Here is a 24,157-nt window from a genome sequence, read left to right as displayed (position 1 = left end):
AGCATTTCTGATTTGGGAATTGTGATCGGCAGCACAGTCCAGTCCCACTGATGTTGAGGTTCTCAGGTGTCCCAGTGCCGGCTTCTGCAATTCCAACACACTGACCAAAACCTCTTTTTTGCAAATGAACATTTATGAATTCCCTGGTCCACCAGCACTCCTCTTTTCTTGGTAATAGAAGCTACAGAAAACAGTTTGATGAAACAAGCCAGATCTGAAGGCAGAAGATATTGAAATCTGGAAGATTTAATTTAATATTTTTATTACATATTTTTGGAACCTTCATTATCCCCCCACCCTCCAGGAATTTAATTACCTAAGGAAAATTATACTACTGATTACAAGATTGCAGGTTTATTTTCACTGCTGAGAACTCATATTTTTTTTTTTTTTTACAGCTCACATTACACTTGCATGACTTGTTTTGTAACATCTTGAAATTTTTAATGCTATGATGCGGAAAGGTACTTACATATATAGATGAACTAGGCAGAATACTTGGTTTTCAGTCTTTTTGAAGGGAAAAATGTTATTTTCTTGGTTTGAGTAGGCCTGTATGTATTTTCTTTGAGCTACTGGGTAATAGGTTCACAGGATTTCTCCCAGGATGTGCCTTGTGTTTTTCCTTCAGGCTGGGTGCAACATGAGAAACTGAGAGAGGTGTCTTTAAAACATAAGAAGGAATGTTTTCTATAGGGGAATAAAAATAAATTATGCAGACATTGTGACTACAGTGTGTATGAAATTAAATTGGCAAGTATACTGTGGTAAATATTTGACAGATAGGACAACAATTTAGCCAGATTCTCAGTTCTTCCAATAAATCATTGCAGCTGGGTCTTGTAAATCATAATTCATATCAGCCAGCACTGCATAGTGAGATAAGGTCAGGAGAGATTTCCAAATGTGTTATGATGATTATCTAACAATTCAGTTAATAGAGACATAGAATTGTATGAGATTTTTGTCATTTCCCATGTCATAGCAACAGAGACCTTTGACTGAAACACCATCATGAATATTGGATAAGATCCTGCAGTGCTGCTCCTCCATGTTATGATATTATCCAAGGATGAAGGTTACAAATACATGAGTTGTACTGTTCATTTTTCAGTGGGTAAAAACAAAGAAAAAAACCCCCATAAACAAGTTTCAATACACAACTAGATATAATATAGCTTTTTCTTTATATATATATATCTGTATATATATCAAGTAAAAAAATCTAAAATAGTTGGAAGTAAAAAATGAAAAAATAGCTGATAGTGTTATTTTTTTCTTTACAGTGATATGGTAGCAAATACAAGACAAATGAATAATAAACCTTTACATAAGGAGTTCTGGTCCCACCTCTATCAATAGGGCTCAGACTAGAATACAAAATGGAAAAAGGTGTTTTTTGCTTTTTGGCTACAGCTTCTGCAAGTGACAAAAACAGAGGAAAATCATAGCACTACACAAAATAAAACTCCAAAGTGTTTTCCAAAAGACCTTAAACACCATAGGGTACAATTGACTTCTGAACTGAGGGAGCAAACACAAAGCATCACCAAGTCCTACTGAGGCTGAAAATACTGTACACTTATCCTGACCTCAAAATACATCCCTTTTGTGCCATTTTACCATAAAAAAACCCCCATATCAATGCTTTTTTCACCCCCCTCTGCAGCCAATATTTAAAAAGCCAAAGCCACAAATCCAAGGAATGGACTCAGGCAGATGTGAGACTTCAGTGATGCACAAGTGGTCGGCTGCCCTTTGTCCAGCAGTGAATTTTCCCCAGAATCCTTTACACAGAAAACATCAACTGACTAAAGCTTGGCCAATGGTCACACTGAGCCCTATCTTGGGTGTAGAAAAGAAAGTACTAATCCCAGCATAAAACAAGATCATAGAGACAGTCAACACAAAACAGTAACTTTTTCAGTCGTCTGCATAATAATAACATCATGTTTGCATATAGAACAGCTTTTGCATTATTGCTCTACTTAGAAGAATACAGTAAGGAACTTATACCAGACTTGCACATTACAAACTTAAGGTTCTTTGGTGAAGAATGAGAAAAACAGTATTTTCGCTGTAATTAAATTTCAGAGAAGTTTCCTTTCCTATCTGCTGATCCTTTGGATTCTCTCGCAGAGCAGGGAAAGGTATTGAGTCAGCTTCACCATGGCGACGATGGCAACCCCGCCGATCATCATGCAGGTGGGCCAGAACAGGGAGTGGAACAGCACGTTGGAGCTGTACAGTTTGGTTAGGATCACGTTCTTCTGAATGCCCTCGGGGTCGTAGAAGCAGGAGAAGCGTTGGTACTTCCTGAAGTTTTCCATCACCACATTCACCAGCGACATGGATTCTTCGTAATTCTTCCCGCACTTGGGGATGTACGAACACTGGGAAGGAATCACAGGGAGAAAAACACGTCTCCAAAGCTGTTGCAATGTCTGTTTTCAGGTGGCAAGCAGGGAAACCCCGAGGTGATTATGCTTTTCATAACAAGAGTGGAATACTATTACACTAATAATAAATATATCACAGCAAAACCCAATATTTTCCACATCTACAGAATTTCCCGTTGGAGAACCTCCAAGTGCTGTTCAAACATTAATGCATTAATCTGCACGGTGCCTTGTGAGATAGGTGAATATATTATTATTGCTAATTTACACATGCAAAAATAGAACTGATGAAGTACCTCTTCATCTTAAGTGGCACACATATGCTAACAGTTAGATGGGTAATTGACTTTCTGTAAATACGAATCTGGTAGTTTAGATCTCACTTGGCTTGGATCAAAGTGATCACAGGGGGCACAGGATTTCACTCAGAGCAGAGAGGGATAAGGGGAGACCTTTATACAAATTTTCCCACGGGGGTAATGCCTCAGTTAGAGACAAAGAGGTAGTCTAGGTCTTCCTACTGACTTTCATTCAGTCTCTAGCTGAAGATCAACCTGGTTGCTGGGGTGGCTCTTAGTGCTGTTTTTTGCTTTTGACCCCAGCATAAGTCCAACAGCTCCTTCTTTCTGATAATTTAATGAGAAAGGGAGTTTTGCAAAGGAAAAAAAGATGTTTTGATTAAAATAATGTGACCCATGGGTTTTGATTATTATTGTTTTAATGTACATACTTTGTAAATGTCCCTCCATTCTTTTTCATGACGTGCTGTGACTTTTTTTAGTAACACACTGCAACAAATCTCTAGTCCTAATTATGATTGAAGGATTAACCTCGTAACAGGATATAATTGATTCATTGGCAAGTTATTAACACAGAATATGATTTGAAGCATGGCAGAGAGATTGTCTGGCGTTAGCAGACTGCAGCATTAATGGTGGAGCGTGGCCACACTGCCATTATGAATATTTCATAGAGCTCTGGAAATTAGAGATGAAAAATATCAGAGCATTAATATCTCATCCATCTTCCTGCTGGTGCATGTCTGCTCCCTATAGGATATTCTCTTGTACCCTGACCAAATTTGTCTTAAATGTCCAAAGTCACGAGCCCTTTTCCAGTGCCCATGAGTCTTTAATAGATCATAATCTACTAAGCAGGGGAAATTTCTCAGTGAAACATTCCTCATTTTCTCTTAATAAATTATCTGTTATCACTGTCATAACAGCAGTATTTCCAGTTCAGATGGGTTTGTGTTGTGTTTTTTTGGGGGGTTTGGGGTTTTTTTCTTGTCATTTTTGTGCTATACATTTTTATTTCTGGAATTGCCGTGAAGTATCCTGAACGAGGTGATTAAATAAGAACTTGGCCACTTTTGCCAAAATACAATTTCCCCTTGACAGAAAATGGAAAACATAGAAGCCCAAATGAGGAAAGATTCCTGGGGTCTAATTCTGTAGAAGTTCCCAGGAGTGCAGCAAGTCCGAGTGTTTTCAAAGGGGACCTGATGCTGAAGGAGAATTGGAGACATTTCTCCTACACCTGCTGGCACAGAGCACCAACCATGTTGGGCTGCCCATGATGGAAGGTCTGGGAGCATGAAACTGTGAAGTGCAGCTGTGCTAGGGAAGTTTATTTTGCCTCTCATGCAGACTCCTTGTGCTGAAGCCATCTCTCTCTCCAGGCTGTGGTCTCCCAGGTGCTCTCCAAGGCATGTGTGCCCTTTACTCTGTGTGCTATCTGCCTCACTCTGGTTCTCCTGAGATGCTGGAGACATCTTGGCCTTGGCTTTGAGTAGGTCCCTAGGACAAGGACATTAAATTGTGGTTGTGGAGTGCTCCTGGCCTCCTTCAACATCTTGGCTTCCCCAGTGAGATCCCAGGGATAGCACAGGGCTGGCTCTGCTGTTTTTCATAGGTGATTGGCAAACAAGTAGGAAGACTCAATAATGGGATGTATTGATGTTTTCTTTGTTTTCAATAGCTTTAATTTTCAGTAGTTTTCTCCAATGCCTGGCAAGGAATTTTATATCCACAACTGTTATGCTGTACCTGTGCACGTAGACAACCAAATCTGCGCCGCTTTATGGCACTTCTGCATTGTCCAACACTTGGAAATCTGCAAGTAAACAATGTCTGGTGCTCTACCTCAGGTGAAGATTCTGTGATATAGCATGAGAAAGGTGGTTCTTATGCTCCTTGCAATCTGAGCACAAGAAGGATCTACCAGACTCCTACAAAGAGAAGTTGTTATTAACGTTTTCATCTCTACTTTCCTAATATAAAGAACTGGGTAGATGTCCTGTCTGAACTACCTCTGGACACATCCAGCCCAGTGCTCTGCTCAGCGCTCAGGAACTTGTCCAGTCAGGTTATGAATATCTCCAAGGATGGAGTTCACACAACTTCTCCAGGCGAGCTGGAGGCAGCTTCCTCTAAATCAATGATGTTACACTGAAAAGGCTGTTGCCACAAAAGCCCCCAGTTCAGGCTGGGCAGTGAAATACACAACTCTTATCATATGTCTGTGGCTGGGATTGCTGTCCAAGCTGAGCCTGGAAACTTAGGATATGCTGTGGCAATCTTTGTGAGAAAGTGGTCAGGATGTCAATTTACATCTCTTTTGGAAAAGGCAACAGGTTTGGAGAAGGGTTGAAGGAGGAGTTCTGTGTCTGAGTTGTCCTGAATTGATTCCTCCAGATGGAATTCTCCAGTTCCAGCCCTGAAATGGGTCTACTGGAATCCACAGGTGAACACCTCTGCTTCCCCTCCCTGCACCAGGCAAACTCCTTCCTGGCCTATAAATACCTGAGCCTTCAGTGGCAAACCCTGAGAATCCCCATCATCTCAGAGTCTCAGGCAGTAACAGGTGATTTTGGTGATTAAATCCTTCTTGTTATCTCACTAATGGAGAACTGATATAAATCAGCAGTAGCTCCTATGACATGAAAAGAATCAAAATTACATAACATGAGATCAAAATGGGGCCTCTCTAATTGCTTTAACTACCACAGCCCTTCCTCATGGTGACAGCCTGGCTCCATGGCCAATTTACCTCTCACAGAGGCTGTTACAGCCTCTGGCAGCTGAGGAAGAAAAGTGCAGCTGTGGAAGCATTTAAACCATTTTGTCTGTAGTATTGACAAGGGGCTGGGCTTGTCCTAAAGGCTAGAGATAAAGTACAAACAGTGAGAGCAATGAAAAGCCAGAAAAAGTCTCATGTGCTTTTCTTGAAAAGACTCGAGCAACTTGACAGATATCCACTGACTTCCCACTGATTCCCACCGGAGACTGGCAGCAGCATGCTGTAGATCTCTGTATAAATTGTACCTACTCCTTACTCCACCTTCTGAGCTGACAGCCAGGTTAGACAGCAATTCTCCTGAATAAATCATTATTTAAGATCAAAGTGGATTTTGCTCCGTCCGTGCTGGCTGGGGAGAGGAGAGAGATGGGCTCCAGGTGCTGCTTTGTGTGTGTGTGGGTGCTCAGCAAAGCAGAGAGCTTGGTGGAGGGGTGCTGACCTTTTCAAGGTCACTGGTGTTGGCCTTGGAGTGTCAGGACAGTGCTCTGTGTTGTTCACAGTCATGTCAGAGCTCAGTGAGCCAGGCACTGGTTTTTTTATTTTGTTTATTTGGCAAGGGGAAAGACAGAGAACACAGATCTGAGTAGGTGGATGGAGAGAGACAGCTGGCACCCAACTGGAGCATCACCGTGCAGTGCTGCTCAGGACTGCGTTCCTGCTGCATGGGGATGCTCTCTGGCCAGGGAAGAGGGAAAGCATATCTGGAGTGATGAGATAGGTTGTGCTGATTTGAACTTGGAAACTCTGCGGATCTGAGCCATGAGCAAGAAGCCAGGTATTTTATAGACGTTGCAAACTTCCACTCAAAACTGCTTTTGAATTCAGGTCACATAGCCAGCAGCATGTCAGGAAAACTTAGGAATCCTCCTGAGAGCAGAGCTTAACCTGTAAAACAACCTTGGGCTGGAGAAGTATTAATTGTGCCTACACTAAATTAAGAGGAGGTGGCATCTGGGGGAATTTCAAAGTCCATTTCAGCAAGCAAAAATTATCAATAACAATGTGGAGATTTATGCTGAATCTCTTGATTTATTTGAATCAGTGGAGCATAGAGATTTATCTGATCTCTTTTAATCAAATTGAGGCGTGCACATCATGATTTTGCTTGTGCCCCAGCAGGAAGTGGGGTCTGTCCTGCCTCAGGCTTCACACGCAATGAGTGCCTCTTCCTGCACTAATGCCAGAGCAGAGGGGAAAAAGAGGGGACTCTTCTCCATTTCATACTTCACATCCAGAGGACTCCATCTCTCAGTCATGGGAGTTAATTATCCAGCAGAATAAGCAGCCTAGTGCAACCATGCCGTGCTTTGACTAAATTTAATATCACTTCATCTTAATATGCAGAAGTAATTTGGTCTACTGAACGGCTGCCATAAATAGAAACACAATAGGTTACGTTGTCAGCAGCCTGAAACGGGGCTGTGCTGTTCCGGGGTGTGCTTTGCCAAGCGCCCACAGTTTGGGGTTCAGTGACCTTGGATAATCAAGCAGTTAATGCAGATCTGGCACCTGTAAGTCTAATGATTCCACTGCGCGCCTGCTCACTCCAGCTTGTATTCTCACAGATACCGGTGCTGTCAACACGAGAAAAGGAAGGTGGGGAGAGGGACAATTCCCTGTCCCATCCTGCGGTTCTTTGTGGAAGGAGCGTGGAGCCACCTGCGAGGGCGGGCACTGGCCGGGAGTGATGCACAGCCCCGCGCCAGCCACACAGCTGTGACTGCCCCGGAGAGGACGCGCCTTCTCTGCATCGGCTGCCTCGCTACAGCCTCCAGACAGGAGCTGTCTCCATCCCACCTGGATGGCGTTACGCTGGAGCGTGTACGTGCAGAGGCAGAGAGGGGAATTCTTCAGACTTGCTTAAGATAATTCTTTAAGATCAATGTCTGGAATCAGGGAAGTTGTGCTGTAAAGATGGGGTGACTCCTTGGCTTATTCACTCCCCAAAGCCAGGCCTTTTGTTTTTGTGCTGCTGCTTTTATCTTGGCAGTCGTCACTCAGCAAACTTTCAGGAACTTTGCAGGGTAAGTGCTGTGCCTGGACCCCAGCAGCTCAGCTGACCTCAGTGGAGCTGCTCAGGTGCAGAGCTTGTCACCAGAGATGGAGATGGACTCTTGTCTCTCCCTGCCACCTTGCCTGGCCTCGCAGAAAGGAGTATCCATTCTCACTGCCACATGGATGCTCCCTGCACATTTCTAGGGGTGTTCACCGTCATGGGGAGCCATGCCTGGGTGGGAAGTGACTTGTCCACAGCTCCATGAGAATATCAGTGTGACAAGTGCTCTGTGCTCCCCTGCTCTTGTAAAGCACTTGCAAAGGACAAGGGAGGCTCCCGCCCTTGGGGCACAGCACCCTCTGTGGAATGGATGGAGGCAGAAAGCTGCCCCTCTCCAGACACATGAGCTCAGTTTGTGCACTGATTTCTGCTTTCTCTGCTCTGTATTTACCAGTGAAGCAGGAGCTGGAAGCCTTATATTGATTTAAAGTGAGGAATGGGTATAATGAGATGAGAAGCCCTCCAGAAACCCATTTAGGAACAAATTTTATTTTGTGCTCCTACCTCAGAATTAATTTTCATTGTTTCTTCAGTGTGGTAGAGTAGAAGCTTCTGGCCAGAAGAGGTGAGATTAACATACACCTGCAGGCAGGGGTACTGAGAGATTTTCCAGCACTCTGGACCGCAGTTAAATGAGCAGTTGAAGGTTTCTGTGATGGATGCATTGAGAAGCGAGCACTGAGTCTCTTCTGTCCAGACACTAAACAGGAAAAAAAGAGAAATTAGAGCATGGCAAGAATAGGCAAATAAGCACTAAAGCCATCTCAGGATTCCCATCAGAGATATACTGGGGGCGTCTTAAAGGAGAGGCTACGTGTTGCAGGGCATTGAGCAAAGCCTGGGCTGTCTCATGTCACACATCACAGAGAGTGTTTTATTCTGTAGTACCCAAAGTTTAGCCTTTGGGCACAAAACTACCCTATTCACCTATGCCTGTGTATAAATGAAAAGTGAACTGGAACTTTGACCCTGAAGAAGGTATATTTGAAAGGATGTCAAGCAGAGAGAGAAGAAAACTGAGCTGCTTGCGCTGGGGAGAGCATGACCCACACAGTCGTGCATGACAAGACACCCTGAGCCAAGACTTGATGGTTAACTAAAAGTCCAGGTCAATTTAAAGAGAAGGTTGAGAGCACAGTTTTGAATTAGCAGGGTATATATTCTCACATGCACGAAGACACAGGATCTCACGAGTGGTACCTCATGCAGCCGTACCTATGGGAAAGCTTTTCCTAGTGGCAGCTCGCTCAGTTTTCTGTAAGTTAAGTCAGTGGTTGTAACTTTTCTGGAGGATTTCGTCTTATCTCCAATTCACCAGAGGCTAAAACTGGAATGATGGAGCCTGGCTGTGCACTAGCAATGTTCACGAGCATGTATTTAAAAATCTACAGCTGTGTTTTCCTTGGGGAAAGGGCAAAAAGCCCTTGTGGGCTGGGGGAAGGTTTCACCCAGGGTTCCCTTTTAATCGTGTTCAGCCCCTCAACTCGCTCCCAGTGTGGCTGTCCTACCCTACGATGAAGGGGATGAGGGTCTGCTTGCCCTTCACAAAACCGATGAGAGGCTTTACATAGTAAGTGATATCAAAGATTTCTGACTAATTCTATTGCTGTTTTGCTTTAGCAGTAATTCTGCTTGTATATTCCGTTTCACATTTATATTAAATTATGCTATGTTTTCTGGGGGGAAATGGAATGAAAGGATCTTTTTCCCCTCACAGGCAGTGTTTGTTGAAGGGGTATTGCTGTGAAAGAGAAGAACCCCTGAGGAGATCTGGCTGTGTGAAAAAAAGTGACAGCAAGGACTCCTGGGTTGTCTTCTCCTCACTTTCACCTTTCTGGCTGCTGTTTTATTCATGCAGGGGGGTAATAAGGTAACACCTACCCACCACAGACTTGTGAAGATGGAATAGTTGATACTTTGCAGGTGCTTTGATATCTTCTGGCAATTCTTTTTCCACGTATCTTACAGTATAAATCAACTCTTTCCGCGTGAGCAATTTTGACCTTAGCAGCCTCTGCAATTGACCCTGATATTGCTGAAAGGGCTGGGAGAGCAATTTGGAAGAGCAAATGCTCTTGGAAACTTAACAGGCCTTCATCTCAGTTTTCAAAATCTAAATTTTGCCTTGATTTAAAACAGGACAAATAACTTTATCACACAAATAAGATGCTGCCAATCAGTACAGCTCATCCTCATCTGTATTCCTTGTCACTGCAGGGTCAAGAGGCAATATTCTCATGCATGTGCACCAGTATATTTGAGGATGCTCATACCTGTTAACTGTAGGCACTTATTGCATGTGCCTAAAGAAGAAGCCTGTGGAGTTTAACCCAAAGTGTGCCAGGTATGTACCCCTGCCTTAGTGTGGTTTGGGGCACGGCAGACTAATATTTTGATGCCTCGTTACACATTTTTCATTCTCCTAGCTCCACAAATCAGGGCAGAAAAAAAACACCCCTGACAGCTTTATTGCAGTCTGTGCTGGATTTTAAATACAGCTGATGCTTGAAAACTGATTACAAATGTTGTTAATGAATCACAGGACAAACTCTGTGCTCGGTGGCAGAGGAGGAAGACAGAGACAGCCTCAGAAAAATTAAGTGCAGTGCAGGAATGATGAAAGATGGTCTTCCACTTTCAGCAGATTACTATCATGAGGATTTCACTTCTTAAAATTAAATTAATAACCAACATGGAAAGCTACATGTTATAAAGAGCTTGATTTCTTTCCCAAATTAATTCTCCATCCTTCATTTGGAAGTGTGCTGTTTTTCAAGGCTGAATATTATTTTTTGCTCTTTTGTCCTGAGTCTGGGCTTTGCAGCAACAGCTCCTGAGAAGCTTATAAGGTTCAGCAGACTGCAGGCCAGCTGATATGGATATTATACTGGTGTTAAACTGTGCCAAGTCTAAAGCCTGTGGATCAAGATTTTGTCAAACAGGAATCTAATTCTTCCCTCACTTTATGCCAGTATTACTCAAATTGCTTTTCACTGTGGCTGTGCCTGATTTATATTGGGGCAAGGAAGTGCAGGGTCAAGCTTATGTTGACCAAAGGAAAAATTATAAAACTTTAATAAAAAGAGTCAAAAGAATAAGGCACATGAAGTCAGCTGGAGCAGGGGTGTGAGACCAGGGACGACCATGAAATTACCTTTGCATGTAGGACCGTAGCAGCGTGATTCCCAGCAGGAAGTACATCATGATAGAGCACACCATCATGGCCAGCCCGAGGAGTATGGCCCGGTCTTCTCCAGCTTTTAGGGCTGTGACTGTTTTCCTTTTGTCCAGTAGGTCGTGATCCCTGATTTTTTGGTAAATATTTCTGAGGTTGAAAATAATACATTCTTATGTGAAGTTCATATTTAATCATCAATGCAACCTCTACAGGGTGGGCAGTTCCACCTCCATACCCATCTCATGGAGAGAAAGGCTTAAAGGTCCTCAGGTGTCCTTTTTCAATGGATTCACTCTGACCTGGTGGAAACTTATTCATCTCTAAAATAAATAACAGCCATTTCTGAAAAGGTAAAAACCCCTTACAGCAAATAAAAAAGTTAGACACTTGTGCCAGCTCAGTAAATCGTTCTTTGGAACAGCCTCTTTGGCTCAGTAGAACTATTCCAGAGGTGCCTTTGACCTGCCAGTGCCATCTTAGGCCACCAGAAGATGTTCAGTCTTTTCTGCAGCTGGATAGGGTAACAGGTCTTATGTTACCACATGTAGGATATAGCCTGAAGAAAGTCATCATTAATATTATCTGAAAGGACCATGCTCTCTTTTGATTCACTACTATTGTTTTGGGCTATTGTTTTGGGCAATTTTCTGCCCTGAGCGTGACTCAAAGCTCATGAAACACTGTGGGGATTTTGCAGTTGATTTCTGTGGTTTTTTTTTTATTGAAATCTTATTTACTTTATTCATAAAACAGCTTTTTGGAAGCCCAGTTACTCATTACAGTGAAAACCCTCTCAGAATTATCCACCAGAGCTATTTGTTCTGGGATTAAAAAAAAAAGAAAAAAAAAAAAAAGAAAAGGAAGATACAACAAACCATTCCCCCTTCAGCAGAGAGTCCTTTGCATTTTCTAACCATAAGTCCTTCTTTCATCTCCGAGCCTTTGATGATTCAATGGGTCATGAGGACACAATGGTGGAGAAGGAAATATTTGAGTACATTTCAAACACACTCAAACTTTGTGGGTTTAAAATGTACTTACAGACCTGAGGCTGGTCAAAATCTCCTGTGTTTTCTGTTATGGTTCTTTTGAATCATCCAGGCAGCACCCGAAGCATGTGAACCGCACACCTCTGAGCCCTGGCACCACCATAACATGGACACAGTAGTACACGTGGGAGAAGTTCCTCTTCCACTGTCTGCAAAATGGCAGGTGAGCAACATCAACGTCACTTTGGGCTCGAGCAAACCCACCACTCGTTTAAGCTGAAGCCACCAAGTTTCACTCACCCGTGGAAAAAAAATTCACTGAGTCAGACCAACCAGAGAACTTACATTGACTATTAAGGACAAAGAAATAGAGAGAAGACAGATGTAAAATCATACATAAACACAGTAGAAGCAACAGCAAAAAATATGTTTAATCATAGACTCCATGAGACTGGAACTGAATTTCTATTTAGATGATGAGTCACAGTCAGGAAAAGCACATATGGTGTGGGGTTTTATAGCAAAATCTTGCTTAGATGGTACTGCAGTCAATAGTCTCCTGTGCCTAAGAACCCTTGAGGTTTTTTTATGTAATTTAAATCTTTAGATGTCCATGGTTTCTCTTCAAAACCATCCTTTAAAACTTGTCAGTGTTTTCCTAGTTGGAAATGAAATGGTAATTCAGCCTGTCAAGATTTTCTCTGCTGTTCAGGAGAAAAAATATATTGTAAGCTGGCAGATGCAATTGCCTTCAAAGAAGTAATGTAGAGTAATAACCTAATGTTACTTTTCTATTATTATTTATCAAACTGTATTTAACTGCTGCTGTTAGGATTTGCATTGCTCCCAAATGGAAGCAGACAGGAAGGCAGAGATTGTCATGTAGTTCCAGCACATTAAATGATCACACAGCATAACTTATGTCAACGTGGAGGCATAAAACAGGCCCAGTGCAATCACTCACTAATGTCATAGGATATAAAAGGGATACAAATGGACAATTTAAAAACAAATAGCTAATTGAGATTGGTTACAAGTGCTTCCCATGTGGCCTTGAGCCAAGGAACATGCCATAAGAGGGAAAAAAAAGGGTGGACTGAAGGGTGTGTGGTGGAAATGAGTTACCTGGCAAGGGTGACTGGTGACCACCTGCCAGGTGCATCTTCCAAGCTCACCTACCATAGGAAATAAAACTAAAGAAGGCTCTGCCTCAGAGGTCAGGCTTGGAGCACTGCTTCCATTGCTCTTCTGTAAATATTTGTTATTCAAAGCCCTGAGCAACAGCAAAGTGATGCCTGGTACACCTCACTGAGGGCTTTTTCCCCTGAATCCCTGCCAGGAGTCAGCCAGCCTGGTGACCCTGCCCGGGCAGGTGGTGGTGTGGCACATGCCAGCCCATGACAGCAGTCCTGCCACAGCACAGGAGACAGCACTGAGCAGCCCTCCCTCCTCCTCCTCCTCACACTTGTGCCTGCACTGGGGAGGTGTAAATCCTCTCCGTGTGATACTGGGAACATCTGCTGTCACAAAACTTCACACTTTTGCCCCTTAGAGCCCTGGTTTCGGGAACAAAATATGTTGTGCCCAGTATTTGGCCAGTGGCAGGGCAGCCCCAGCAGCTCCCTCGCTGGGGCAGCAGCAGTACCCTGCACAAGGGTGTGCAGCCGTGTCGGGGTGGGCTTGGGCACCTGTGAACTCTTGGCACAGCTCAGGGGCCTCTCTCTGCTCGGTCAGCTGGAAGAATGCCGTGCTTAGCTGGCTGATTTTGGATCCCAGAGCTGCACAGCCACAGTCAGCTGCCTCTGTGCTGTGTTTAAGTACAGATCGCTGCATCCCAGACTCTCTCGTCCGGGTGACTCCGTCTAATACTTGTGGTTACTTGGGATAGCTCCTCATACGACCTCAAGGGGGGCTGGTTGTTTTTAAAGAAGTCCCAGCTGTCAGAACATGGGGTCTCCCCACCGTGTGCAAAGACATTTAATAGGAAGCAATCCTCCAAGGAGAAAAGGTCTTTTTGCACTTGGTTGTTTCCAAACTGAAGTTCTCCCCTGCTAAATTTCCACGTCCTTTTTGCCAAGTTGCTCAGAGAATAAGGGTTGGCTGCTCTCCCTGGGCTCAGATGCCAGAGAGGAAATCTCAGCCGTGACTGTGCCTGCTGGGGACAGAGCAGAGATTTCCCTCTCCACGTTCCTGCACAGCAGCAGTGCTGGGATCCCTCTGCAATGTGGTCAGCAGATCCTTCTGTATCTCCTGCTCCAAAATGAGCAGTACTAGGAGCTCTGTAAAGAGTGTTAAGTGTCCTCACGGGAAAGCTAGGATAACCAGGCACCTGCAATTACGTTATTTATTTCAAATAAACACAAATTACCTACCTTCAAAGCCCTCCCCTGGCAAAGAGACCATGGTGTGACACAGAGGGAGACCTTGCCTCCTCTGGCACCATGCAGTTGTGGGGCTTGTCAGACAGGAGTTGCCTGCCTGCCTGAATAATTCAGAATGACTTTGAATTCCCATTCACTTCTCTACTATCACAGTGGTTATGCAGATGTCACTCAGATTACCTCACGGTGAGGTGTTTACTGATATCAGAAATCCTTGAATGCAATGGTCAGATACTACTCCTGCATCTTACCTGCAGAATTCCCTGTGCTCAGGGATTTTTCTGCTCAGAAGCCAACTTCTTTACATTTTTCTTTACAGGTATGTTTGGCTGCATCGGTTTTTGCTAGTAGACCTATGGCAACAGGAAATATCTCTGGAGCTCTCAGAATAGACTCAGTGATAGTTGTAGAAGGATTCCTATAGATATTAACATATTTGCTCACTCAGTTCCTTCCCTCTTCCTGACCAGGCTGGACAAAACTGAACCAAACCAAACCAGTGCCTTGTGTTTCCAATGGTTGCAATGTTGTGCAGAGCCTCTTTGACAGCTGAGAAAGAATGAGGGCTTGACTAGTTTTTCAAAGCATAAAATGTGGCAGCTGGGGAATTGTTGATGGCTAAAATGGCAATGAAATACAGATATTTTGGTGCTGATCCTGCAAAAAGAGACGCCTGAGAGATACCTTCCACCCAGGCAGAGGTGATTCCTCTAGAGCAAGTGACTCATTGCAGCACAGTTAATATTATGGTGCAATCCCTGAAAATTCTGTGGTCGTAGCATATGTTGGGTGACAAGTTTGCTGATCCATATGACAATCTTCCTGTCTGAAGGTTAAAGAAAAAAATCCCTAAGAAAGGGTCATTTAAGGTGAGTCATTTCTCTAAAAGGCACCACCTGTTGGATATAATGATGGCACTGGTGACCTTACATGTGTTAAAATCACTGCCAGACACTGGAGGATGAGTTTCTCCCACTAACAGCACTTGCTCTGTGTTCACACCTCTCCTCTGCTGCCATCAGTCCTCAGGCTGCCATCAACACTCTCTTACTTCCATCTTCTTTTCCTCCCTTTCTCTCCTGCATTTTATTAATCACTCACAAGATACAAAGAAGTCCTTCTGTAGAGCTCTACAGACTCTCTTAGGAAACAAACCCACCCAATGGCTTGTCAAGATATCTGAATTTACCATGGCTGGTGTGTAGGCACAGAGATACTGCTCCCTTTTTCCCTGTTTCTGCAGGCAGGCAGGGATGAGCTCTGCCTGGGTTTATACTGACCAGACTCTGGTGAGCCCTCAGCCCAACTTCAAGGCATGGTGAGAGTCAAAGGCTGTGCAAATCAGGAGTACATGGCTTCCAGCCAGCCCAAAGTGTGGGTAGATATCTCCTCCAAGTGTCTAACCTTGGACCATGACTGTGTCCTAACGTAGAAGAATATTAGCCTGGGGAAAATTTGATTAAAGAAGAGACTTGCAGAAGTACAGGAGGCATTTAGACAACCAGCCTCAATGAAAGTTCATGCTGCCAAGCTGGCCTTTTTGTCTTCAAAATATCTGTTTGGGATCAGATAATCCAAAGAGCTGAACACCTATGCAATCTTTGCAGAAACATTTAGTGAATCGGCCAATTTTCCAAAGAATCTCAGGGTCCTGAGGGTAGCTCTGCTCCTGAATTCAGGAGTGCATTTTCCCAAGCAGATGCCAGAAGTAATGTCTCATTAGAATTACTGAAGGGTGTGTTTCACTAATTGTCACTGTAGATACATTGATATCCATTTTTGTTTCACTGGAGTCTGACTTTTTGTGATTACACTTAATAATGACTGCAAGAGGAACTGAAGAAGAGGTGGGAAGGGGCAAAGGAAAGAAAAGAACGGCAAATGTGTCCTTGTTGTGACAAGACAAGCTGTCCAGCAAATCTTACTACAAAGGAGAGGGATTTTGGAATGATGAGTCTGAGCATTACCGACAACTGGTCTTTCATCATTGATATTTAACTTCTTTCGTTCCCAGCTGAGCACTGCCTTTGTCTGTGGACTTCAAACCTCTCCTTCCCTTCCCTTCTCTTTGGCATATTTCCCTGCTCCCCTGGGAGATCCGGTAACTCATTTATTCCTCTGTCTGCTTCAGCCTGTTCCCTCCAGCAACACCACTCAAGTGGGCTGGTGAGACACCAGCTCACTTTCAAGCAGCTTAACAACCCCCAGCTACTGCGCAATGTGTTGCACACACCCTCATCCTCACGTGTGCACGTGTGTAACCAGAAAACATTTCTGGCAGCTGGAAGCATCCTCCAGATGTGTAACAGCTGTGTGGGGCAGTGATCTGGCTGGGGGACAGGAAGCACTGTGTTTGTGTGCTGTCCGGAGGGGGTGCAGGGCCAGTGTGGGTGATGGCTGGAAGCAGGACACCTGCAAAAAGTATAAAGGCTTCACAGGGCTTGGAGCTGGGGCTGCACACCTGTGGCTGGGCATTAGTGTGCTTTTAAACCTGTGCTGACCTCAGAGATGGTCACGGTCTGTTGCTCATGTCCTGAGAACATGGAAGACTTTGGCCGTGGCTCTGGGATTGCCCCTCTGCTCTGTTTTGGCTTGGCACAGTAACCCTGGCACTCCTGTGCCTGGTGGAGCAGCAGCCGGGGTTGTGAAGCACAGGAAGGACAGCCTTTGCATCCCTCCTACTTCTCCAGTGCCACCACTGGGGAGAAGCTACGGGCCACACCCATAAATATTCAAACCCATAAGAGACAGTCAGCACAGGTGCCGTTTACCTTTTCTCATCATGTCTGTAAGATGTAGATCCCCGGCCACTGGTCCAAATAAACATTTTAGAGGGTTGCCCAGTGTTGGCTCTGCTCGCTGCAGTGGGACGATGGAAGGACCTGGGGGAAGAGGGATAATGTTTGTCACAGCCCATCCAACATGGCAGAGCACACAATATCCAGCATGCCAGATCCCCTGTGGCCATGCCCAGCGTGCTCTGAAGATGGACCATGTGTTAACTCGAGGTGAGATGTAAAATAATGGGGATGAGAGATCCGTGTGTGAGAATGGAGAATAAATCCCTTTAGTCCCACTGGCAAAAGGCGAGGCTGGCTAATCAGGCTTGGCTGTGCTCCACACTGCAAAGGATTCGCACCACGGGCAAGAAATCATCAGTAGTTTAAGAAAAGGTAATATCTGTGTCCAATGTTCTTATGGCAGTATTTTTTGGGGACAAAATGGCTATTGTTTCAGCACATGCACACTCATTACAGATATTTTGTTGTTCTGCAGCTCTCCTTAAGGTGAGGCTCTCAGGGAAGGTGTCAGAATGAGGCACAGGTATGAGATGTAAATGCGACATTTTGTGGAAGTGTAACCCATATGACAAAGATATCTTTTCCCATGGAGAAATTCCTATCCTGAGGCCATTTGGCCAGACCAGTTAGATCCCTGCCCAAGAATTCTTTGTTTCACTGCAGGGTATGAGACCTGCTGCCTTCTCTCAGGGGCTCAGGCTATATTGGACCTGCTAGTGGGGCTATGGCTCCCCTCGTAGCCTCTTTTAATTTCTTCTGATTTTAGTGAGGCCCAGTTAAAAATCTCCATCTCTGAGAATTGGGCCATTCTTATGAGGGCCGTATTTTGCATTATTTCACAGCACAATACTTTGTGTTTTTAATGCATTCAGATAAAAGCTTAAGGAAAAAAAATAAAAAGAAATATTCCAGATACCAAATACTTCATTGTGAAGTTTTTCATACACTGGAGGCCATTCTTTAGCTCACTGAAGAATAAACCTGATGGCTGATGCTGTCAGCAGAGAAGGCACATGATCTGAGAAAGTCTGTAATGTCACTGTCTCCATAATCATGCAAAGGGCTAATTTCAATATTTGCATAGTGGTGAACCAGGAGAATACTTAAATACTATAGAGGTGGCTGCAGGGGAAGACTGACATGGACAAGAGCCAAAATCCATCCTTGTACAGACAGGCTGATGGGTGCTGATGGACTGGGCACTCCACCTGGAGTCAGCCCAGAGCCCCCACCACAGGGTCCATGACACAGCCCCAGGCCAAATTCACACCCTGGCTGGGCAGCTGGATGGGCAAACTGGCCAAACTGGTGTTCCTGCCACCTCCTCCCTGCTGGGATCCTGCTTCCATGCTCAGAGATGCTGGCTTGGGACTGGGACCTGCAGACAAGGACCAGTCCTTTCCCTGATTCTGTGGTCATCACTGCAGTCTGAAGGCCAAGAACAACTCTGTTCTTTCCTTACAACCACTGTAGTCAATTACTGGGGAATAAACTACAAGATGAGGCACTTCTTCTCTGAAATAACTATAGTAAAGTAGCATCTGCTGGGATCTAATCAATACAGCCAAAACGAAGTGTTTTTATAGTGATATTGGTCAGAAATTTCACTTGTAAGACCTTGAGCCAAATCCTCACACTGCTGGGTAAGATTTCATCCACATTACCTCAGACAACACCACAGTGACCACCCAGCTGGTGCTTCTGCTCCAAGCCGTACAGGAGGGGTCAGACAAACTACCCAAGGGCCACATCAGATTCTGGACTGAGCCTGTCCCAGGCTGAGTCCCTTAATGCTGGAAAATAAAATTATATATTTGCCATTGCACCCTTTAGGATGTCACACATGACAGGAAAGTCTGGCTGGTTGTGCTGCCACAGCCTGAGTGGTCCCAGAGCCATCAGGAGACGGTGATGGATGCTATTAGAGAGGCTGTTCTTAATTAAGCAAAACTTAGGCACACATTAGAGGTGATCAGCAGCTTCTGCCACCTGTCTGAGCCTACAGGGACACTCAGGCAGGACTCCCTGGGTAGCAAGGCAGATTTATAAGCTCCAGAGCAAAGTGCAGGAGCACTGCTGGGCTGTGAGCTGGGTCAGGGCATCTGTCCCACTGAGGGGATGCCAGAGAAGGAAAAGGAATGCTTCTCTTCCCAGTGAAGTGGGAGTGATTTCAGACTCCCTTATAGTGCCAGTGCCCTGGAGCAGTCCATATGTGACAGCTTTAATGCTGCCTGCTTCATTAGTTGAGAAATCCAAGCTAACTACCACTATTTAACACACAATTGCGCACCTAATTTTGTGTAAAATTGTAACACTGATGACATCATAATGCTGCTCCAGACGTGGACATAAGTGACTGTCGTCCATGGTTCCTTCAGACAGGGGTTAGATGTCAGATGAAAATCTTTTGTGCACCAGCAACAATACAACCTCCCCAAGACCCATCTTTGAAGGCCTTTGGAGGATTCATAACCTCCGAAGTTGCAACCTACATGAGCATGCCCTGCCCCATCAGGTCAGTTAGGAAACTTCCATGCCTTTCTCCCATCCTGGGTAAGTCCCTGGGCAGGATTGAGAACTTTGTTCCTTCCCTGCCCCCTCTCTCTTTTCTGAGAAAACAAGTATCACTACTTTTTCTTGGCTTTTTTTTCCCCATTGTTTTTTAGAGTCAGCTGCTGGCAACTTATTTTTATCATGCAACAAGTAATCAGCCTGTGAAACTCATTACTGCAGGATGTGAGCCTCGCATTCGGAGTGGATTGTGTAATTGCTTGAACAGACGGAGAACCTAAAGTCACGACAATACCTGTTAAAAACAGTGGAGAAGAGATGCTTCAAGCTGCTTTTTGACTGTTTGGATTCTGTGGGGGATATTCCTGTAAGGCAGGTTGTCCACATACTGCTGTACTTGATGTGACTTTTGTTAGTCAGGATGCTGGGTGGGACTCTGGGCTTTCTGCCTGACCTTGCCTGAACTTCTCTGTCTCCTTCACTCTTTACACAGTGTGGCATCAATGCAGTTGTCTCTTGACACAGTTGCTACAGAGACAGGCAAGGAGGCCAAGCTTTGGTTTTTACAAAACACACCTCATTCTTCATATCTGAGTCTATTCTGAGTAAATGCTCAAGGTTAAAGGCAGAAATGCAGAGTAAAGAGTGCACAGTCTGGTACAAATACATGAGTCTGTGATGCTGTCCCACTCCTCCCATCTTCTCCTGTTCTCATCCTCCTCTTGAACATTACCTTCTGGTGGATTTCATGGAACTCACTAGAAAATCTGACAAGATTTCTACTTTTTCAGCTATTGCGAGATGAAGACTTGAGATAGCTCTTACAAGATTAGAACTATTCTGCCCTGTCCTAAGGAGTATCAACATGTCCACCTAACAGCAACCACCTGACTGAGGATTTCAGTGTGAAGAAAACACACCAGGATAGCATTTGCTTCAAATTGCTCCAGAAAAGGATGTAGTTCCAAGGGTGAATCACAAAATCCCTTAGCTGGTACCTTGGGGACTATATTATATGCTCTGTTGTCCTCACTTTCACCCTGGGTTGGCTGCTCTCCTCCCTCTGTCTTCAGTTTGTGTCATGACTGGTATAAAAGTCCCTTACCTCCAGGTCCCCAGAGCTGTGAACAGCCAAAGAGACATGTTGCAGACCATGTTTTTGGATGGAAAGCTGGCTTTTATATGTGTGTTTGCTTGTCATTGCCTCTGTCTACGTTTATGTTAATTATAGGTTTTCTGAGACCCTGGAGAGCCATTTATGATACCATCTAATGAGCTTTTTTCCCCCTTATGACATTTCATTTCCTGGGCAATGTGGCCACTGTAAAAAGAGAAGCACTTGCATTAATTTTTCCTCATAAAAGACACCCTGAGTAATCAAAAGGCAACAAAAGCTAAATGTTCACCTAAAGATACAATCACTGACCACCTCAACTCTGTCTGAATATACCCACATCCACCCTGTCCATGCTGACAAATCCTGGATGCTTTATCCCATTATTTCCTGGCCAGAGGATTCATTTGAACCCCAATGCAGTTCTCTGGAAACCCCAAAGTTTTCCTGCTAGTCCACATGTTAACCTCTCCCTGTGCCACCACACAGCTGCCAGTGCCAGTTCTTGGACAGATGGGTCAGTTGCTGTTGAGTGATGGGAAATATTTGGTCTCTCATGCCTGAATAGACCCTTTTTTGGTGTGGTCCCACCCACCATCACCCATGAGAAAAGGAAGAGACTGAAACCAGACATCAAAGACAACCTGCAAGGAACAACCTGCAGTTGTTCACTTTGAGGTGAATTTACCGAATATGGACAATTAGACTTTGTGTCCCAATAGGTCTTACCCGTGCCTCTGTCTGGTGATAGAATGTTCTCTTGTAGCTTTGATGAGCCAGAAAAGAGGGAAAAGTGGTGTGTGATGAAGGATGGGAGAATAAATAAAATAGCCTGTTGAATTTTTGATGTAAAGTGTAGCCTGACTGGAGGGTAGCCTGGCTTTCAGGTGCCTTGGAAGAGCATGGAAGAGTTTCCCAGGCAGAGTGATGGAAGTAACTATTGTATTAAGATGCTCCTGTCTGATTCAGGAAATGATCCAGGGCAGTTTTCCAGTCCCGGTATTGAAAGAATGAAAGAGCTGTACCTAGAACCCTTGTCTGCATCCAAAACAAGAGAGAAAACACACACCAAGGACAGAATTAAGCTAACTCACAAAAGAAATACATCTGCATTAGCAGAAGACAGTCACCACTTAGGGAACATTTAATGCTCTGGCAGCAGCAGCTCTGAATTGAGAAGCAGCAAAAGCAACATCAAAGGATGAATTTGTGCCTCGTGACGGAACTTTGGTGCTCTGCAGCTGATGGGTGTGGGGCAGGACAGAGTGACACTAATTGCTGCTCTTGTTGCAGCATCTCAGGAGCTCCAGCTGTACTGACAGACTACTTCAACCAGCAGATGACCTTGAATCTGGGGTTCCTCCTTATGGCAAGGGGAAAATGGACAATGGGCAGCTGGTGCTAATATACTGACATAAGTATAAGAAGACTGATGGTTAATGATGCTTCATTAATGATTCACCTCTATTTCTGACCCTGCTCCAAAATCCCCACAGAGCTAAGAGCTGAGCTCTCCCTCTAGATTTTAAGTTGAATGAGGGAGACATCCTGGACATAGAGTGGTCTTTCTGGGCTCCCATGTCACAGACACGTCTAGGACATTCCAAAGGAGGAGAATGGGGCTGCTGGTGACAACAGAAGCCATCGCATGGAGGTGCAAAACACAGTGTGTGGAACATAGTGAAATTTAAGTATGTTTTCTAAGGCAATAATTCTTTAAAATTGAAGTCATTCTTGGCAATTGTTGATTCCCTCTTTCCAGTATATACAGGAGAAAGAGAGGTATTCAGAAAGGCTGAGGTATCTGTATCTCCCTGCTACATAACAGTATGTTCACACTTCAAAATTAAATATTCCAACGTAACCTTTGAATCTTCTGTGTTTCCATCTCATGATGGTTTTCTCTCCGGTGCGGACTTTCTGTGTTTTGAAAAAGTTTCAAGCCTTTCTATTTACTGATGCCCTTCATCCCTAGGCTTCCCCTTTCCCAAGAACTACCTTCCTAGTACAAGCAGCCCATCCAGCATGGCTGTAGACTTTATAGCCTTTATTCTTCTTGATCTTTTTACCTTTAACTTCCTTCCCCAATTTTCTTATTTTTTTCCCAAGTGTCTCTTCCTATACATTACTATCCCAGTGATAACTTTCACTCACCTTGGCCACACTGCATTAGTCTCAATTACTCTGATGTAGTTGATTGAAACTGCAACTTTTGAAGAAATTCCTGGGTGCCCAGTTCAGCTACAAAGGAGGGAGCTACTGCCTGTCATTGCAAGCAAGAGACTCACAACTTCTCTTCTTTGGTGACCTTTTGGTTGCCTTGGAGTCTGGCACTATGGCCTCAGCTTCCTTGTCTGTACAAGAGAGGTGCTGGTGCCACCAGGGTACCTGGCAGAGGACGCTTTCAGGCCATCTCCAGGGGCCAGAGCACGTAGTGAAGAGCCAGCCCTTGCTACCATCCTCATGCTTTGGTGCTGGTGAGTTTGCAATCCAAGCACGAGGCAATGCCTCTCTTGGCACATTGCAGTCATGAGGATCAACATTTGTGAGGAACAGCTGAACATAATTGTCCACTTTGCCTGTCAGGATTCTGCAAACATTTTTAGCTTTCTGTGCTGAATTTGAATTTACGTAGCAAGTGACACATTGGACAAGCACTATATTCATCATCTCAGCTGCTCCCTGGCTTCAGAGAGGGGCACAATCTGCCTCTAAAATGGGGTTGGTTCTGGGAGGGGGTGTGGCAGTGCAAGGGCAGGGTCGCCTCCCTACAATCTGCTTCTACCCAGCTGAGCCAAGAGAGTTTTATAGGGAGATCTACTCTGCCAAAGACCAGGTAGTCTGATGGAGAAGGATTCTGGGGGTAAGGAGGAAGGCAGTGAAAGTGCTGCACTACCTCACTTGATGCTCTCCTTTAAATCTTAACACAGTCCTCTGCAATGGCAGAGGGATATATCACCTTGGGTGCTGCTCTGCACCAGAAGGGCTGTACAGCCCTGGGCCAGGCTGGCTGGGGAAGAGCATGTGGGTGGCAGTGAGGAGGTTCTGTTGCTCATGGTTATGCCCTGATAAACCCAGTGGGAGATGGAGATGGGGTGAGAGAAAGGAGATGGAGGCACACTGGTCCATGCTGAGGTCAGTCTCTTTGATGGTCATCAAGAGGGAGTGACCTCCTCCCCAGCTGAGATTTTGTGAGTACCTACTGGACCAGACCTTAAAGAACGGTCTTCTGGATACTAATAAATCTATTTCTAAGAGTAATTTGTTGCACAGTGGGAGCTGAATGCCTCTGACTACACTGAAGTGAGGTGGCTTCAGACTTGACTCCTATGTCCACTCACCACTGTCAGCTCAGGAACCTCGGATTTACACCCCAAGTATGAAGAAACAGGGTGTTGGCAGTGCTGTTTTAGAGGTGATGAACAGAAGCACAGAGGCTGCTGAGACTTGGCCAAAGGCTCTCAGGAAGTCTGTGGTGGTTGTAGTTGAAAAAACAGCCTGAAAATGGTGGACAGCCACCTTCCACCCAGTGAGGAGGAGGGAGGAGAGCCAGACGTGTACAGACTCCTATGTCAGAGAGCAAAGGCAGAGCCTTGCTATGTGGTTGAGCCAAGTCCCATCCATGGGGAAGCCCTGTCCAGCTTTGT

The 24,157-nt window shown here is 44.7% G+C and overlaps 1 protein-coding gene across 9 annotated transcripts in view; it reads right to left on the bottom strand.

Moving 5' to 3' along the window:
• Positions 1 to 228: 228 nt before the first annotated feature.
• LOC104688023 (calcium-activated potassium channel subunit beta-2) overlaps positions 229 to 24,157 on the bottom strand; it is a 142,665-nt gene continuing 118,736 nt past the window's right edge. For 3 of the 9 annotated variants that reach the window (XM_010397355.4, XM_010397349.4, XM_010397356.4), the window contains exons 2-5: positions 16,856 to 16,966; positions 10,691 to 10,861; positions 8,041 to 8,236; positions 229 to 2,393 (exon numbers count right to left, since the gene is read on the bottom strand). In XM_010397355.4, coding sequence (XP_010395657.1) covers positions 2,109 to 2,393; positions 8,041 to 8,236; positions 10,691 to 10,861; positions 16,856 to 16,911 — 708 coding nt within the window. In that variant the 5' untranslated portion in view covers positions 16,912 to 16,966 and the 3' untranslated portion in view covers positions 229 to 2,108. The remainder of the gene's footprint in view (positions 2,394 to 8,040; positions 8,237 to 10,690; positions 10,862 to 16,855; positions 16,967 to 24,157) is intronic. The other 6 variants (XM_010397354.4, XM_010397351.4, XM_019284697.3 and 3 more) reach the window with 4 other exon arrangements.

Source organism: Corvus cornix, chromosome 9 (genome assembly GCF_000738735.6).
Source record: "Corvus cornix cornix isolate S_Up_H32 chromosome 9, ASM73873v5, whole genome shotgun sequence".
Lineage (NCBI taxonomy): Eukaryota > Metazoa > Chordata > Aves > Passeriformes > Corvidae > Corvus > Corvus cornix.
This window is presented reverse-complemented; position numbering and strand designations above follow the sequence as displayed.